Source organism: Dromiciops gliroides, chromosome 1, assembly GCF_019393635.1.
Source record: "Dromiciops gliroides isolate mDroGli1 chromosome 1, mDroGli1.pri, whole genome shotgun sequence".
NCBI lineage: Eukaryota > Metazoa > Chordata > Mammalia > Microbiotheria > Microbiotheriidae > Dromiciops > Dromiciops gliroides.
In genome coordinates this window covers 743552328-743569719 of record NC_057861.1, presented here as the reverse complement: position 1 = coordinate 743569719, position 17392 = coordinate 743552328, and the positions used below count along the sequence as shown (strand labels likewise).

Sequence of the window (17392 nt, the reverse complement as noted above, 5' to 3'; positions counted from 1 at the left end):
GCTCCATGAAATTTAACTTTCCTAATAACACTCCAGGAATACATCTATTCATTATGTAAAATCTATAAAATCGAATTTATGCACTTGATAAATCAAAATAATTGTGACAAATTATCAGTGGAATTCAATTAAACAAATATTTATTAAGTGCTTATCCTAAGTAGAGCTCTTGGAAATGCTAAATTTTGGATAAGAAATAATCCCTGCAAGAGAGGCAAAGTCAAAACGGTAGAATAAAGACACACTCAGTCGAGTTCTTCCAAATTCCCCTCCACACAACTCTCAAACAATGCCTCAGATCAAATTCTGGAGTGCCAGAACCAACAAAAGATCAAGGGAAACAATTTTCCAGGCCAAGACAATTTGGTGGTCAATAGTAAAGGTATAGGGGCAGCTAGGTGGCGCAGTGATAGAGCACTGGCCCTGGATTCAGGAGGACCTGAGTTCAAATCCAGCCTCAGACACTTGACACTTACTAACTGTATGACCCTGGGCAAGTCACTTAACCCCAACTGCCTCATCCAAAAAACCAACCAAACAAAAAATAGTAAAGGTATATCTCACTGGGGTGGCAGTAGATCCTGAGAGTGCAATGCAATCAGCAGGCTCTACCTTGGGGGAGGCTGCACTGGTGGAAGCAGCAGCTTTAAGACTTCTCATCCCACGGACAGTGTAGGGATAGCACAACTGGTCAGATGGAGATTACAGGGGAACCCCAGACCCTCTTGTGTTACCTATACAAAGTTCCAGGTTGCAGTCCGAGGCACTTGTGGCCACAGGGGAACAAGGGCCCAAGTTAACAGTTCCAGGGAAGAGAGAAGAGTGTATGATTGTTCATGAGAGAATAGGGACCGTGGCTGCAATTCTAAGACAGAAAGGACCACTAGCAAGTGAGGCTGTAGGAGAAGAGGGGATCTGGTCACCATCCCAGAGCCAGGAGGAGTGCTAGCCCTGGTGGATACAGGGGAATTAGGTTTTTTTTCCTGGGTAAAGACCAGAGCACAAACCAGAAAAGCAGTGACCACACCTCTCTTTAGATCACACCAGTTTGGAAGCACCAAAAAATTATAGACCCCTAGAGCTAGCTCTGAAAATAGTAGCACAAAAGACCTGAAGCTTGGGACAGTGCCACAGCCATCTGGGGAACAAAGCCCAGATCAATCAAGCCACAAACTCAGAGGAAGACAATGATGTCAAAGCAGGTACAAGCAATGACTCAAAGGAAAATGTGAAATGGAAGAGCTCAAAAAGAATTTTACAAATCAAATAAAAGAGGTAGAGGAAAGTTTGAGGAAGGTCAACAGCTTGATAAAAGAGGCACAAATAAGTATTGAGAAAAAAGGGCACAAAAATCCACTGAAGAATGTCTTAAAGAGAGAATTGGCCAAATGGGAAAAGAAGTACAAAAATCACTGAAGAAAAGAACTCCTTAAGAAACAGTATTAGCCACGGCAGCTAGGTGGTGCAATGGATAAAGCACTGGCCCTGGATTCAGGAGGGCCTGAGTTCAATTCTGGCCTTAGACATTTGACACTTACTAGCTGTGTGATCCTGGGCAAGTCACTTAACCCTCATTTTTCCGCGAAAGAAAGAAAGACAGGAAGGAAGGAAGGAAGGAAGGAAGGAAGGAAGGAAGGAAGGAAGGAAGGAAGGAAGGAAGGAAGGAAGGAAGGAAGGAAGGAAGGAAGGAAGGGAGGGAGGGAGGGAGGGAGGGAGGAACAGTATTAGCCAAATGGAAAATGGGGTACCAAGCAATGCTTGAAAATTACTCTTATCAGAACTGGCTCAAAGAGGGAATACCATACACACTCAGTTGGGTACAGAAATCTATCTTACCCTACGGGGAAGCAGGAGATAAGTAGGAGGGGTAGACAATAAGAGAAGGAGAGGGAGCTGATAGAAGAGAGGGATGATTAAGGGAGATAGTGATCAAAAGCAAAACAGACTTATGAGACTGGACATAGGAGGAGCAGCTATAAATGGGAAGAATATGATAGAGGAAATACATAGTTAATAATCATAACTGAATGTGAATGGGATGAACTCACCAATAAAAACAGAAGCAGATAGGAGAGTGGATTAAAAATTAAAATCAAACAATATGTTGTTTAAAAGAAACACAGCAAAGAGACACACAAAGTAAAATAAGGGACTAAAGAAGACTATTATACTTCAGCTGATATTAAAAAAAAGCAGAGGTATCAATTATGATCTCACACAAAGCAAAAGCAAAAACAGACTTAATTCAAAGCGAGAAGCAGGGAAACTACATTAAGCTAAAAGGTACCATAGAAAATGAAGTTATATCAATATTAAACATATATGGACCAAATGCCATAGCATCCAAATTCTTTTTTTCCCCCATCTAAATTCTTGAAGGAAAAGTTACATGACTTACAAGAGGAAGTAAATAGTAAAACCATACTAGTGAAGGACCTAAAATTTCCCCTCTCAGAACAAGATAAATCTAACAAGAAAATACACAAGAAAGGTAAAAAGATAAATAGAATTTTAAAAAGTTAAATATAATAGACATTTAGAGAAAACTGAATGAGAATAGAAAGGAGTATCCCTTTTTCTAAGGTGAACATAGCACCTGAACAAAAACTGATGATGTTATTAGGGCATAAAAACCTCACAACCACATGCAGAAAAGCAGAAATATTAAATGCATCCTCTTCAGAACCATAATGCAATAAAAATTATATCCAATAAAGGGTTGTGGAAATATAGATTAAAAATTATTGGAAATTAAATAACCTAATTCTAAAGAATGAGTGGGTTAAACAAATCATAGAAACCACCAATAATTTCATTCAAGAGAAAGACAACAGTGAGACAACTCTCCAAAATTTGTGGGATGCAGCCAAAGCAGTACAATTTATATCTTTAAGTGCTTATATCAATAAAAGAGAAAGAGCAGATCAATGAATCATGCATGCAATTTTTAAAAAACCAGAAAAAATTTAATCCCCAATTAAGCACCAAATTGGAAATCCTGAAAATCAAAGAACAGATTAATAAAACGGAAAGCAATATAACCATTGAACCAATGAGTAAAATTGGGAGCTGGTCTTATTAAAAAAAAAAACAATAAATTACTGGTTGATTTGATTAAAAAAAGAAAGAAAAAAGAAAAACAAATTATGAGTAATAAAAATGAAAAGGGTGGGGGGCAGCTAGGTGGCACAGTGGATAAAGCACTGGCCCTGGATTCAGGAGTACCCAAGTTCAAATCTGGCCTCAGACACTTGACACTTACTAGCTGTGTGACCCTGGGCAAGTCACTTAACCCCCACTGCCCTGCCACAAAAAAACAAACAAAACAAACAAAAAAAAAAAAACAAAAGAAAAGAAAAGGGTGAATTTCTTACCAAAATCGATGAAATCAAAGCAATTATTAGAAGCAAGTTTGCCCAATTATTTGCCAATAAATCTGACACTATAAGCGAACTGGATGAATATTTACAAAAAATGAATAATTACCCAGATTAACAAAAGAGGAAATAGAACCCTATATTAGAAAAAGAAATTGAACACGCCATAAATTGAACAAGCTTGAGGAAAAAACCCTGGACTAACACAATTACAAAACACTTCACGTAAATAAAGTCAGATCTAAAAACTGGAAAAATATTAATTGTTCACAGGTAGGCCAAGCCAATATAATAAAAATGATGATTCTACCTAAATTAATTTACTTACTCAATGCCACACTAATCAAATTGCCAAAAGTTTACTTTATAGAACTAGAAAAAATAATAAAACTTATTCAAAGAACCAAAGGTCAAGAATATCAAGGGAATCAGTGAAAAAAAGTGAAGAAAGGTAGGTTAGCAGTACCAGATCTCAAACTGCATTACAAAGCAGTAATCATCAGAACAATCTGACACTGCTTAAGAAAGAGTGGTGGATCAGAGGAATAGATTAGGTACACAAGAGATTGCAATAAGAAATGATGAGCAGGATGATTTCAGAAGCCTGGAAAGACTTAACTGAACTGGACAGTACTAGGAAAACACTGCACACAGTAACAGCAATAATGTACTATGATCAGCTTGAAGGACTTAGCTACTCTGAACAAAACAATGATCCAAAACAATTCCAAAGTACTTATGATGAAAAAAATGCATCCACCTCCAGAGAAAAAAACTAATGGATTACGAATACAAATCAAAGCATACTATTTTTGTTTTCTTTTTCATTTTTGGTTTCTTTGATCTCTATTTTCTTTTTCCACATGGCTAATATGGAAATGTCTTCCATGACTATGTATAATGTACATCAAATTGCTTGTCTTCTCAAGGGAGGAGGAGAGGAAAGGAAGGAGAAAATGTGGAACTCAAAATTTTAAAAAGACAAATGTTAAAATTTTTTGTGTACATGTAATTGAGAAAAAATAAAATAAAAACTAAATGTAAGGAGGAAAAAAAGTAAAATAAATAATCCTTGCCCTCAAGGAGTTTACCATCTAGTAAAGGTTGTTGTTATTGTTGTTGCTGTTGTTGTTTATCCATCCTTCCATGATATCATGACTTGCACTGAATTGGGTTGAAGTGAGGGAGGGCTGTGCAGTCACCAGCCTCACTCTCTCCTCCAGAGCTATCTGGGCCCATTGGCAACAAAGATGGCCCCGGATGCAGTGGGAGACTGGCCTTTTGAAACTAAGGTCTTTCCAAAGTCTCAGTCTGCCTGAGGCAATGGCCATTCAGTGACTAAGGCTAGGTAAGAAGCCATCTAGTAAGGGTGTATGGCCCATAAACTACTAACTACAATCGTTCTGTGGTTAGAGATGGAAGTCAGGAAAAGCGGAGGCAAGAAGATAGCTCAGGGAGCTTTTAGAATAGCCTGAGTGAGTGGTGACGATCAAGGGGACAGCTGCAAAAGTGACTGTAAAAGGTGGAATAGGTAGGACTTGAAAACCAATGAAATAGGAAAGGGGAAGGAGAGAATGGCAGACTGAATCTAACCCTAGTGTGAGGTATAAATAGAGGCATCTCGGTAGATGTACACGGGGTCGAGGGTCAGGAAGACTTGACTGTGTGACCCCAGTTTGCTTAGCTGTAAAATGGGGTAAATCATGGCTCCTACCTTGCAGGCTGTTGGGAGGATCAAATGAGATGTTTGTAACAAGCTCAGCACAGTGCCTGGCAGACAGTAGGGTCTATATACTCATGCTAGCTATGATGACAGTGGTGGGGGTGGTGAGGAGGAGGAGGAAGACAACAATGAAAGTGAAGAGGAACAAACGTGTAGTCTGCCAGAGGCTCAAAACAATCCAGCCACTTGAGTAGAGGAGAGTTGACATGAACAAAGACCCATGGGTTTGGGGAGACTATGAACTCAAGCTAAGCTTAGGCACACAACGGGCACCCAGAAGAGCCTCCAGGATCAAAATCTCCATCAGCAGGAGAAATGTTAGGTGTCAAGAGTGAAGGAAATGACTGATAACTCCCAAAGGACTCTCAAGTCCAATCCCATCACAAGCATTTCCTTACCTAGGAACATATGGTGGTAAATTCTCCAAAAATACAGAGTAGAGAACTAAATAAGAACTTAAGAGCCTCCTTTAGAGGCCACTGTATTAAGGACACTTCTCAGTCTCTGGACCATTTGGATGGGGAAAGAGGTCATGGGAATCGAATGAGAGAACATAAAGCATTATGCCAACCTTGTAGCACTTCATAAAGGCTAACTATTACTACTGGGGTACCTAGTCCATCTCATTCCCAAGAAAGGTAAATGGGAGGCCATCTAATTGAAAAAAAAATCATTTCCTACATGACTGTAAGTCAATACACTCTAGCCTGAGGGTATAGTTCCATGTCCTTTCTTCAAATGTCATGACACCAATTTTCTTCATTGCTCAAAAAAGCCTTTTTTGCAAAGGTCTACATTAGAGGCTCTGTTCAAAACAGTTAATGTAGCTAGAAATCTAAATGCCAGATAAGTAGGACACTCTTGTGTTGAACTGCTGATAAATTCATTATTGAAATGGCTCATTCATAACCTTCAGCATGATTAATTCATCAAGCTAATCATTCATTGTAAGCCTATAACCTCACAACTCATGACATAACAACTCCATCTACAAGAAAACAATGAACACTTAAGTCTAGGTGATTTTCCTATTTTCTAGACTGCAAGGGAATGTGATTCTTGGCCAGGAATTCACCAGAATCATACCACTAGCCACAGTGATCCTTATCTATGCCATTTCCTCTCCTAAAAAGGCATATGTTGTCCTAAAAAATAAAATGTGAGAGATAAATGGAAGTACACATTCAGCTTTAAAGTTAACACGTAAAGCAAAAACATCTATAAAACTGGGAACTCACGTGCAAATTGAATGAATATGAGTGGGGCAGTTAGGTGGCCCAGTGGATAGAGCACTGGCCCTGGATTCAGAAGAACCCAAGTTCAAATGTAACCTCAGACACTTGACACTTACTGGCTGTGTGACCCTGGGCAAGTCACTTAACCCCAACTGCCTCACTTAAAAAAAAAAATGAATACAAATAACTCACCTCTGGGTAAAGATTGAATCGTTTCAATGTATTGATCACAAGAGGATATTCTGTTAGCTTGTCATTCATAATCATCCATACTCCAGTATAAAATGAAGGGGCATCTACGATGGTTTTGAAATAGGAATAATAAAGTCCCTAGAAAGAGAATATATTTTAGTTAAGCTAAAATTGAATTACTCTTGTCTGCTCTTAGCTAACACAAAATGTATTTTTTTTTCAAAAAACAAAGCAATTAGACAAGTAATGACTCTTATTAACTTTATTGGTTTCTCCTCATTAGTGCCTTCTTAGAATTCAATGATCTAAGCTTATTAAAGAGCATTTTTAACTACACTTCTGCAAAAGCATTAGAGAAAAGAACAGTTTCTCAAGTGTTTTAATACTAATATTTTACAAAGAACTTTAAATAAGTTACACTGTAGTAAAATGGGTATCTAAGACGATTAGCATTGTGAGTAGGTAGAGTAGATGAAGACTAGATGTATTTGGAAAATTTCACCAATGGAGAATTATTCACTGGAGTAAACAAGGGTTCTACCTTAAAATTCAAAAATTTCTAAGAGACGGAGCATAAATCTAAGGGGAGGAAAAAAAAACTTAGCATGGCAGAAAGAACATTTCTTTGAAATCAGAATTTGAATCTTGGCTTAAGCATTTACTACCTTTGTGACCAATGGAAAACTATATATCTGTCTGAAGCCTCAATCTATTCATCTATAAAATTGGCATATTTGCAATATCTATTTACTAGAGTTTTTACAAGAAAACTGCTTTAGTAGCCTGTAAAAATAAGTTATTCTTAAAACATTAGTAACTCAAATCTTATTTGATGAATTTGTAGTTTTATTGGTGTGAATGGGCACTGCTTTGATTGATGCATATAACAACCCTTCCACAACTTCTCATTTTATGAAATTCATAGAGTAGTAGTAGTAGGCTTCCGCTAGTTGTGGACGACCATGGATCAGCGCCTTGAAGAGCCACAGGTCACAGTGTAGCTGTGCAGTCCAATACGGGAGCCACAGCTCTTGCCACAACAAGGACATCGGATGCATGTTATTCTATCATCTAGAGTTACTAAATCTTACTTATTTTTGACAGTACAGGAAAAACTTCTTGCTTGAAGGAAGCCTTCAAGACTGAGTTTTGTTCTACCAAGTCAAAGTTTTTCAAACCAAAAAACAATAAACACAGTAATATCTTGGATTCCCTACACTCTCCTGTCAGTTGCGTGACTATAAAGATGTGTTCTGTTGTAGAAAATCTGTGAAATCCTGATTATCTTTCTTTTGTTCCATCAAGGACAGTTCTGATGTTTGCAGAGGGAATGCTCAAAGATACTAGAGATATAAGAAGGGAGCTATGTGGGTCGGTGGTAGCTGTCTTCCCTTTTGCCCATTTTCAGTAGAAGCAGCATCTGTGTGACCTTTTCTAACTTTTGGAATCTTCCCCTTTCAGATATCTTGAAAACTGAGCCTTGAGCCCCTATAAATGTGAGCTGCCGCCCAGGACAGATCTGGCCCCCACACCATATTGTGCCTTCCCCAAGGCCAGTCCCACTTCTTCACTGCATGTAGGCAGAGCTATGTCCACAGCTCATGGTTTACACTATTGCTGGCACGGAGGACAGACTGTGCTAAAACCTTTGGCAAATGTGTTCCTTTTCACTTCAGCCTGTGGTGTTCTGTGGATCACTGACTTCAGTAGGAATCATGGGCAATGCTTCTCACTGTCCTTTCTTCTAACAAAGTTCTGGCTTTAACCTTTACTGTGACCAGTCAACCATCTGACAGAACAGTCTGATCATTCTAAAACCAGGAATTAGATTGTGAGCTGTCTTTTTTTCCTGTTGGTTAAGATAGAGTTCATTTTCTATTTTATGATGCCATTCTGTGTGCTTGAAAAATACAACACCTCTTCTGGAAGAAAGCATTTATGATATGCAGGTGTGAGAAGTTTCTTAACAGCCACTGATCTTTCATTTATTGATCCCAAATAATATCTCCTTCATATGTGCCCATCTTTGTCCTAAGGTCACCAAGTAGCAAAGTCTATGTTCACTTAATTTAGAGGATATATAATAAAGCTCTCCAAACACTCTCTCTATTTCTTTATCCTTCGCATTCGTTATTTCTGCAAAAGTTTCTATTATCGTCAAGGTCAGAGCATTTTCAGGTTGAGTGTCCAGAGAAATGATAGGGGTTTTTGTTGCTTTTGTGCTCATTATGATACCCTCTCTGCAAATTCGTTTATTCCTGTTTGAGGAGAGCTTGAGAGCTGTCCCTCCATTTAGCTGCAACATTTTTGTATCTTCTAGAGTCATTAATAGTGAGGCAAAAATACTGGTGTGTTATGAGTCCTCCTATAGAGCAGTATACGAACTTCCTGGTTATTGTCAAAGATTAAAGGGGCAGGTGCCAACAGTTAATGTCTGTAAATGGGTTAAAAAGTGAGGCATAGGGGCAGCTAGGTGGCGCAGTGGATAGAGCACCGGCCCTGGATTCAGGAGGACCTGAGTTCAAATCCGGCCTCAGACACTTAACACTTACTAGCTGTGTGATCCTGGGCAAGTCACTTAACCCCCATTGCCTCACCAAAAAAAAAAAAAAAAAGTGAGGCATACTTAGGGTCCCCAGGAAGTCATGCAGACCATCCCCTCATTTCAAAGATAAAGGCACTGAAATGCAGGGAAGTGAAGCAATGTCCAGCAGGCCTGTGGGTAATGAGAGATGGAAGTTTCTGTGAATTTGCTGAGAGCAAGGACAGTTGGGTTTCCTTGGATTCTGTGTGTGCAGAGCCCCATAGTGCACACAGTTGTCTACTGTGTACCAGGCTCTTGATAACCTGAGTCCAAATTCACTGTGCTGCTTTTTGCTGCTCCCACTGGACCCCCTCAGACCCTTTTATGCATTAACAAAAGACAAAGAAGCCACACAGCCCTTGAGTATTTGTGTTGACTTTGTAGGTTACTATGGCCCAAAAAAATCATTACCTGGCAGCCAACTTCTCTGCTGCTTTCATATTAGAAGGAGCTACTGAATAAATTCAAAAGTCAATTAACTTATCGGCTCACCTTGCTTCCAAGAGGAAAGATAAAGGTCATATGGGAATGGGTATGAGGGTATCTATTTGGATTTGGTGGAAGCGGGGGAAGAAATAGTTTTAAAACAAGAGGCACTGCAGGGGAGACCAGACAAGCTGAAGTGGGGTCTGGCCAGGGACAACATAAGAACATTAGATTTCCAGAGGGTAGGGGAAGTGGTGGAAGAGAAGGGCACCAAAAATATAAGAGAAAACCATCAGAATGACTTTGCCTACTTCACAATTTTGTCTCAGTAATTCCTGAGCAGTTAGTATTACTGATCTTCTGCTCTGAAATTATGAACTATGTCCCCGCCAAATTTTTAAAAATCAAGCATTTTAACAATTAGAGACAGTTTAGTAACACTGGGAACAAGATTTGCTTCTTGACACCTATTCACTACATGACACTAAATCCTGGTAAGATTTAATTAATACCTTATAGCTTCTAGTCTCATATAAAAAGCAGACTTTTAAAATTACTAGAATAAACACAATACACAGAACCCAACCATTTCAGTGCGAAAAGCCATCTCCCTTTCCAGTGTTGAGAGGTGAGAAAAATGACGATCATTTTCAAAGAGACTTGTTATGTGACTCCTGCAGAAACAAAAAAAGAATAACACAAAAGTGTTAAAACATCTCCAAGTTATGTTAAAAGTGAGACTGTACATAAGCTAAACATATTGTTGTTAAATCGCATTTCTAAATATCACTAACTTCAAAACCACTGTATAATATTTATCTAATGTGAAACTTTCCAATTAGTCTTTGAACAGATATATAGACTTGTAAATATATGATGTGCATATATAATTAATATAGGAAAACTGAAAATTAGTCATTCAAATTTAGAGCAAATCTATGTAGCGAAATTTATTCATAAAGGTACCACAGCAACAAATAAATAAATAAAACTTACCAGTGCAAAATCCCAGCAAAAGCAGCTGTAAGAGAAAATCAATTCTAATTAAATTTTTGGATTAAAATGACTTCTTTTCATTCTAAAAATAAGCATTTCAAATCTATGGAAACTGAAAAGGAGGCGATGCGGCGGCTCTGACTGTAAGATGCAGCACAAAAGCATGACCTCAAAGGCCTGGGGTGGGGGTCAAAGGAAACAGTTATCTGGAAAGTGCTCGGCACAGTGCCCAGCACTGACGGACTAGGGGCTGAATCAGTGCTTGTTCCCTTCCCCCTTCCTTTCCCTTTTATAGGGACTGGGAATAAAAACCATACTCAGAAGTCCCACTTAGCCCTAAGGGACCGTGTCCATATAGCCGATCTTCACAGACAAAAGCTGCTGCAAAGTGGGCTTAGTGAAACGTGGAGCTGGAGGGGGAATGAAAGAAGAGAACCCTAAAGTCAATCTTAGGATGACCAATAAACACTTTCCCAAGTGCAGGGGAACAACAGGGTGCGAAACGTCTTTCCTTCTCCTTGGAAAGTCATTCATTTTTCGGGGGGACTGACGAAAACAAAGATGTATTCAATATACTGTAAGAAACTTGAAACTGGATTAAATATTTTATTGGCTTAATTTTTAAACATTTCAAAGAGAAAAACTGAAAACGATGTGGGCTGTTTACAGAATCACATGATGACACCTATTCGGAGCAGCAGAAAGTAGATTCCTATGGAGGCGATTAACTTCTGTTTAAAAATACAGATATCTTATAAGTCCCTGAAATATAGAAATACATAAATCCTTCATGCCATTTTGAAAATGAAGCTCCATATAAGAAAGCCACCAACTGAGCGTGTAATTAAAGCTTTAAGGCATAAAATCAAATGTCTGTAAAACAGTCCACTCACTTTCCTATTTCTAGGAAAGAACTAGTATCCTAAAGCATCTCCTAAACATGAGCACTCTTCCAGTGATGCCCAACTTTAGTTTTAAAACACAACAGAAAGAGAAGGATGTAGAAGAAGAAGGAAGACCAAGGATAATGATAGTATCTTTAATAAGAAGGAAGGAGGCTAGGAAGTTTTTGAGATACATACAGAGTTAACTGTATAAGATATGGGAATTATTCTATTTTGCCTTCTCTCAAGAAGTTTGCATTTCCTTCTAATAAAACAATTTGTAAAAGAAGACAAATTTAACAGTTCTAATGTTTAATATAAATGGAGACAAGTCTCTCATAAAAAGAAAAATAATAAATCATGTGAATAAAGTGCTTTAAGACACACAAAGTACTTTCCTCACCACAGTCCTGTGAGGCAAATAGTATAAATCTCCACTTCACAAATGAAGAAACTAAGGTAATGAAAAAATATTTTAGTTTTATGACCACAAACCATTATCCATGGCAGAGAGGTTCAGTGAGGTTTGCCATTATCTATGGCTTGGGGTCGTATAGGTGATGAATATCTGAGGCAAATTTGAGACCAAGTCTCATAATTTTGAGTCCACAGTACCCTTTGATAAACAGAGCTAATTCAACTGAACCCCACACAGGTAATAAGTGGCAGAACTAGGATTATAGCTGAGGTCTTCTGACTTCAAATCCAGAGAGAAAATGTTTTAAAGAAAAGAGAATGGAATATGCAAACTAAAGGGAAATGAGCTTGACTTCTATCCTTGACAAAATCTAAGAACATGTTATTAAAGAGGTGCCTTTTGAGAACTTAGAAAGGGAAGCAGTGATCACTAAAAAGAACAAGTCATGGCAGACTTACAACTCCTATTATGACATAGTAACTAGGCTAGTAAATTAGGGCAATGTTGTGCATATAGAACACTTAGATTTCTATAAAGCACTCAAAGTCTTACACAGTATCCTTATGGACAAGGTAATATATGGACTACAACAGTTGTCTCAAATTAAAATAAAAACGGAGGCCACTAAACCATAAGAAGGATTCTGGTGGGCTGCACATTGACTTTCTTTTGTTAAATCCTCCCCAGTAACATCTTCCCCAGTGATATTTCCTCTTTTTAAAAAAAATTTAGATTTTTTCCCCCAATTACATGTAAAAACAATTTTAACATCCATTTTAAAAAGTTTATGTTCCAAATTCTCTTCTTCCCTCCCTCCTCCCCTTAAGAACACAAACAATTTAATATAAGTTATACATGTGTAGTCATGCAAAACATTCCCACATTAGTCAGACTGTGAAAGAAAACAGACAAAAAAACAATAAGAAGAAACTAAAAAAAATGCTTCAATATGTTTTCAGACACCATCAGGTCTTTCTTTGGAGAGGGACTGCATTTTTCCTAAGTCCATCAGAGTTGTCTTAGATCATTGCATAGCCAAGAATAGCCAAGTCATTCACAGCTGATCATCTTGCAATATTGCTGTTACTTTGTATACAGTACATTTCACTTTGCATCAGCTCACGCAAGCCTTTCCAGGTTCTTCTGAGTGCATCCTGCTCATCGTTTCTTACAGCACAATAGTTTTCCATTATAATCTCATCCCCCAATTTGTTCAGTCATTCCCCCATTGATGGGCATCTCCTCAATTTCTAATTCTTTGCACCAAAAAAGAGCTGCCATAAATATTTTTTGTACATATAGAACCTTTAATTTTTTGTTTTTTATCTCTTTTTGGATATTGACATAGTAGTAGTATTACTAGATCAAAGAGTATTCAGGGTTTTATAACCATTTGGCCATAGTTCCAAATTGCTCTACAGAATGTCTGAATCAGTTTACAACTCTATCAACAATGCATTAATGTCTCATCTTTCCCATATCCCCTACAACATTTGTCATTTTCCTCTGCTGTCCTATTATCCAATCCAATAGGTATGACATAGTACCCTAGAATTGTTTTGACTTACATCTTTCTAATCAATAGTGAGTTAGAACATTTTTTTATACGGTTATAGAAAGCTTTGATTATTTCCTCTGAAAACTGTTCATATATTTTGATCTTTTTTCAATTGGGGAATGTCTCTTATTTTACTAAATTTGACTCAGTTCTCTATGTGTTTGAGAAATGAGGCCTTTATCAGACAAACTTGCTTCAAATTTTTTTTCACAGTTAAAATTGCTAATTGAATTTCCCTCCATCCTACTCTCTCCTCATGTCATTTACTCTATTCTCTATCTCCTTTCACCCTTTCCCTCCTCAAAAGTGTTTTGCTTCTAACTGCCCCCTTGCCCAATATGCGCTCCCTTCTATCACCCTTCCCCCCGCCCCCATCCCCTTCCCTTCCTACTCTCCTGTAGGGTAAGATAGATTACTATACCCAACTGAGTGTGTACGTTATTCCCTCTTTAAGTCAATTCTGATGAGAGTAAGGTTCACTCACTCCCCGGCACCTCCCCCATCTTCCCCTCCACTGTATAAGTTTTTTCTTGCTTCTTTTATGTGAGATACTTTACCCCATTCGACCTTTCCCTTTCCCTTTTTCCCAGTGCATTTCTCTCTCACCCCTTAATTTTTAAAAGATATCCTCCCTTCCTATTCAACTCACCTGTGCCCTCTGTCTAAATATATTCCATCCACTTGCCCTAATAATGAGAAAGTTCTTATGAATTACAAGTATCATCTACCCATGTAGGTATGTAAACAGTTTAACCTTTTAATACTGCTTATGATTTCTTTTTTCCTATTTACCTGTTTTATGCTTCTCTAAAGTCTTGTATTTGAAAATCAAATTTTCTATTCAGCTCAAGGCTTTTCATCAGGAATGCCTGAAAGTCCTCTCTTTCGTTGAATTCCCATTTTTCCCCTGAAAGATTATACTCAGTCTTGCTGGTTAGGTGATTCTTGGTTATAATCCCAGATCCTTTGCCCTGAAGAATATCATATTCCAAGTCCTTTGATCCTTTGATGTAGAAGCTGCTAAATTTTGTGTTATCCTGACTGGAGCTCCACAGTATTTAAATTGTTTCTTTCTGGCTGCCTGAAATATTTTCTCCTTGACCCAGGAGCTCTGGAATTTGGCTATAAAATTCTGGGGAGTTTTCATTTTAGGATCCCTTTCAGGAGGTGATCAGTGAATTCTTTCAATTTCTATTTTACCTTCTGGTTCTAGAATATCAGGGCAATTTTCCCTGACAATTTTTTGGAAGATGATATCTAGGCCCCAATGACATTTCCATCTGGCTTCTGTGTACTCCAACGCTGGAACCTCAAGAGGCTCAGGGCCAAATGCTTGATACCTCTGGACTGGATGATAGCAGAGCTGGGTGGATCCAAATTTGGTTGAATTTTTTGTTGTTGTTCAGTTGTTTTCAGTCTTATCCAACTCTACATGACCCCATTTGTAGTTCCAAGGTAAGTGGAAACCACCCTTTGCCATCACAGGACTCAGATGGCTAAGGACTAGCTGAAAAGAGACCAAGCTTGTAAGGGACTCAATGTGGAAGCCTATTTTCCCCCCAAACCATATTTGCCTACTTCTCCAACCTGCTCAATGTCACCAACTTGAGAGAATGGGAACACCTAAGTACTGAAACTTATGTCAACAAAGGGTACCTACCATTGGCACTGAAATGCCCTGCCCTATTGCCTATTCTGACTTTACCCATCCCCTGACCCAGAAGGGTTAGAGCCTTGGCTACTTTCCAGAGACTTGACTGAAGAACTCCTCATTCAGTAAAAGAATCTACCCTGTAGGGAATCATCTGAGAAAAACACCTTAGTTCTTCCTAACAATTAAGTACCCAGATAGCAGACCCATAGTCACCAGGGCATGTAGGTGGCACAGGGCAGCTAGGTGGTACAGTGAATAGAGTGCCTGCCCTGGAATTAAGAAGCCTGGAGTTCAAATCAGGCCTCAGACACTCATCAGCTGTGTGGCACTGGGCCAGTCACTTTACCCTGTTTGCCTCAGTTTGCTCATCCGTAAAATGAGCTGGAGAAGGAAATGGCAAAACCACTCCAATACCTTTGATAAGAAAACCCCAAATGAGGTCAGGGTAAGTTGAACATGACTAATCAACTAAACAACAAAAGCTACCTGGACCCTCCTATAAAAGCACCTTGGACACCTGGTCTGACAAAGCATCTGATGAAACCTCTACTTACAAGGTATCTCTCTCCCAGGTGTATGACATCCATCCTGCAACCAGGGATAAGGCAAAGAGGCTGGGGCTGAAGGTGAATCAAATAGAACCCTAAGGACCTGATCACCAGGTATTTACAGATGAAGATGGATCTCTGCTGTCTCCACTCCCAGCTTCCCAGAATTCACAAAGCTTATCCTCCTTGACCTCTGACAAGCATGATCTGACACAATTCAGTAAAAGTTTAAAGGCCTGCTATGTGCAAATCATTGTGCTATGTGATGAAAGAATGCCTCTAGCAGAGACTTTGCCCTCCGTCATGATGGTCTCTGAGAAAACAATGGCTCCACATAACTGACACGCTGTACTTCCGCAGGGCTAGCAAATGTGCACCTCTTCCTCCTGCCATCCCTAGGATACAGTCTTCCCCTGTAGAGACAAATGGCTCCTCCCACTTGTTCTCTTCTTCCTTCCCTGTCCTCTCCTTGGCTCTTTTGCAGGCTGTCCCTCATGCTGGCCGTCTACTTTCTCCTGAGCTTCCCCTCGCAGGATGTTTCTCTTCCTTCAAGGCTCAGCTCAAGGGCTCCCTCTTCTTTGAGCACAGGAGGCTCAATCACTCTGCCTGATGCCTCAATTGTAGCCAGTACTGTGCCCTCTGTCTAAATATATTCCATCCACTTGCCCTAATAATGAGAAAGTTCTTATGAATTACAAGTATCATCTACCCATGTAGGTATGTAAACAGTTTAACCTTTTAATACTGCTTATGATTTCTTTTTTCCTATTTACCTGTTTGCTGAATTGAACTGGTTTTTTGTCAAATGTGCAAATGACAAGGAGGTGACCCAGAAAGCCCACATGCTGAATGACAAAGTTAGAAAAAAGGTTTCTAGACATGTTGCCCTGAATTAAGTAAGATGTAATTCCATAGGCTTGGGCTTCAAAAACCAGGGAGGCGGGATGAGACAATGTACTTTTGCAAATGAAATGGGGTTTTTGTTGTTATTCAGTTGTTTCGGGCATGTCTGACTCTATGACCCCGTTTGGGATTTTCTTGGCGAAGACACCTGAGCAGTTTGCTGTTTCCTTCCCCAGCTCATTTTATAGATGAGGAAACAGGGTGAAATGACTTGCCCAGGGTCACCTAGCTAGTAAGTGTGTGAGGCCATATTTGAATTCTCTTGAATTTGAATATGATTCTTCCTGACTCCAGCCCCAGAAGAGGTCAAGCCACTGTGCCACCTCGCTGCTATGGCAGCTTCCTAAACCAATGCTGTCCTAGCTTACACTAAGTGAGTCACAATGTCCAGGATGGAGGAAAGAATAGCTCAACTACACTCTGCCTGCCCTGGGCAAACAATATCTAGCTTACTAGCTATTGCAGGTTCAGTTCTGAGCAGCACATTTGGGAATAACAACTGTCATTTATATAATACATTAAGGATCACAATGTACCTTACATAAGTTATCCAATTTGAACCTCACAACCCTGCAAGTTAAGTGCTGCTATAGAAACTATTTTTGGTAAGTGAGAAAACTGAGGTTCATGGTGGATAAGAGAAAGTAAGTGGTTTTCCTATGACCACAGGACTATTAAGTGCTAGAAACACAGCTGGGACCCAGGTTCCGCGGGCTCTCCAGCCTCCACATTCAGCACTTGTGCCACTCTTGAGGATGAGCAAACTGGCAAGCCCGCCAAAAGTCCACACGGCTGCAGGGCCTGGCCAAGAGAAGGCTTGGGGAGAACAAGACAGCCAGCTTCCAGGGTTCAGAGAGTGTCTGTCCTGGGAAAGAAGGTCTGAAGTGGTACCGC

At 39.3% G+C, this 17392-nt stretch overlaps 1 protein-coding gene across 1 annotated transcript in view; it reads right to left on the bottom strand.

Moving 5' to 3' along the window:
- LOC122735647 (probable C-mannosyltransferase DPY19L1) overlaps positions 1-17392 on the bottom strand; it is a 123946-nt gene that overhangs the window by 87583 nt on the left and 18971 nt on the right. The window contains exons 2-4 of the mRNA XM_043977361.1: positions 10534-10558; positions 10124-10211; positions 6528-6665 (exon numbers count right to left, since the gene is read on the bottom strand). Of these exons, the coding sequence (XP_043833296.1) occupies positions 6528-6665; positions 10124-10211; positions 10534-10558 (251 nt within the window). The remainder of the gene's footprint in view (positions 1-6527; positions 6666-10123; positions 10212-10533; positions 10559-17392) is intronic.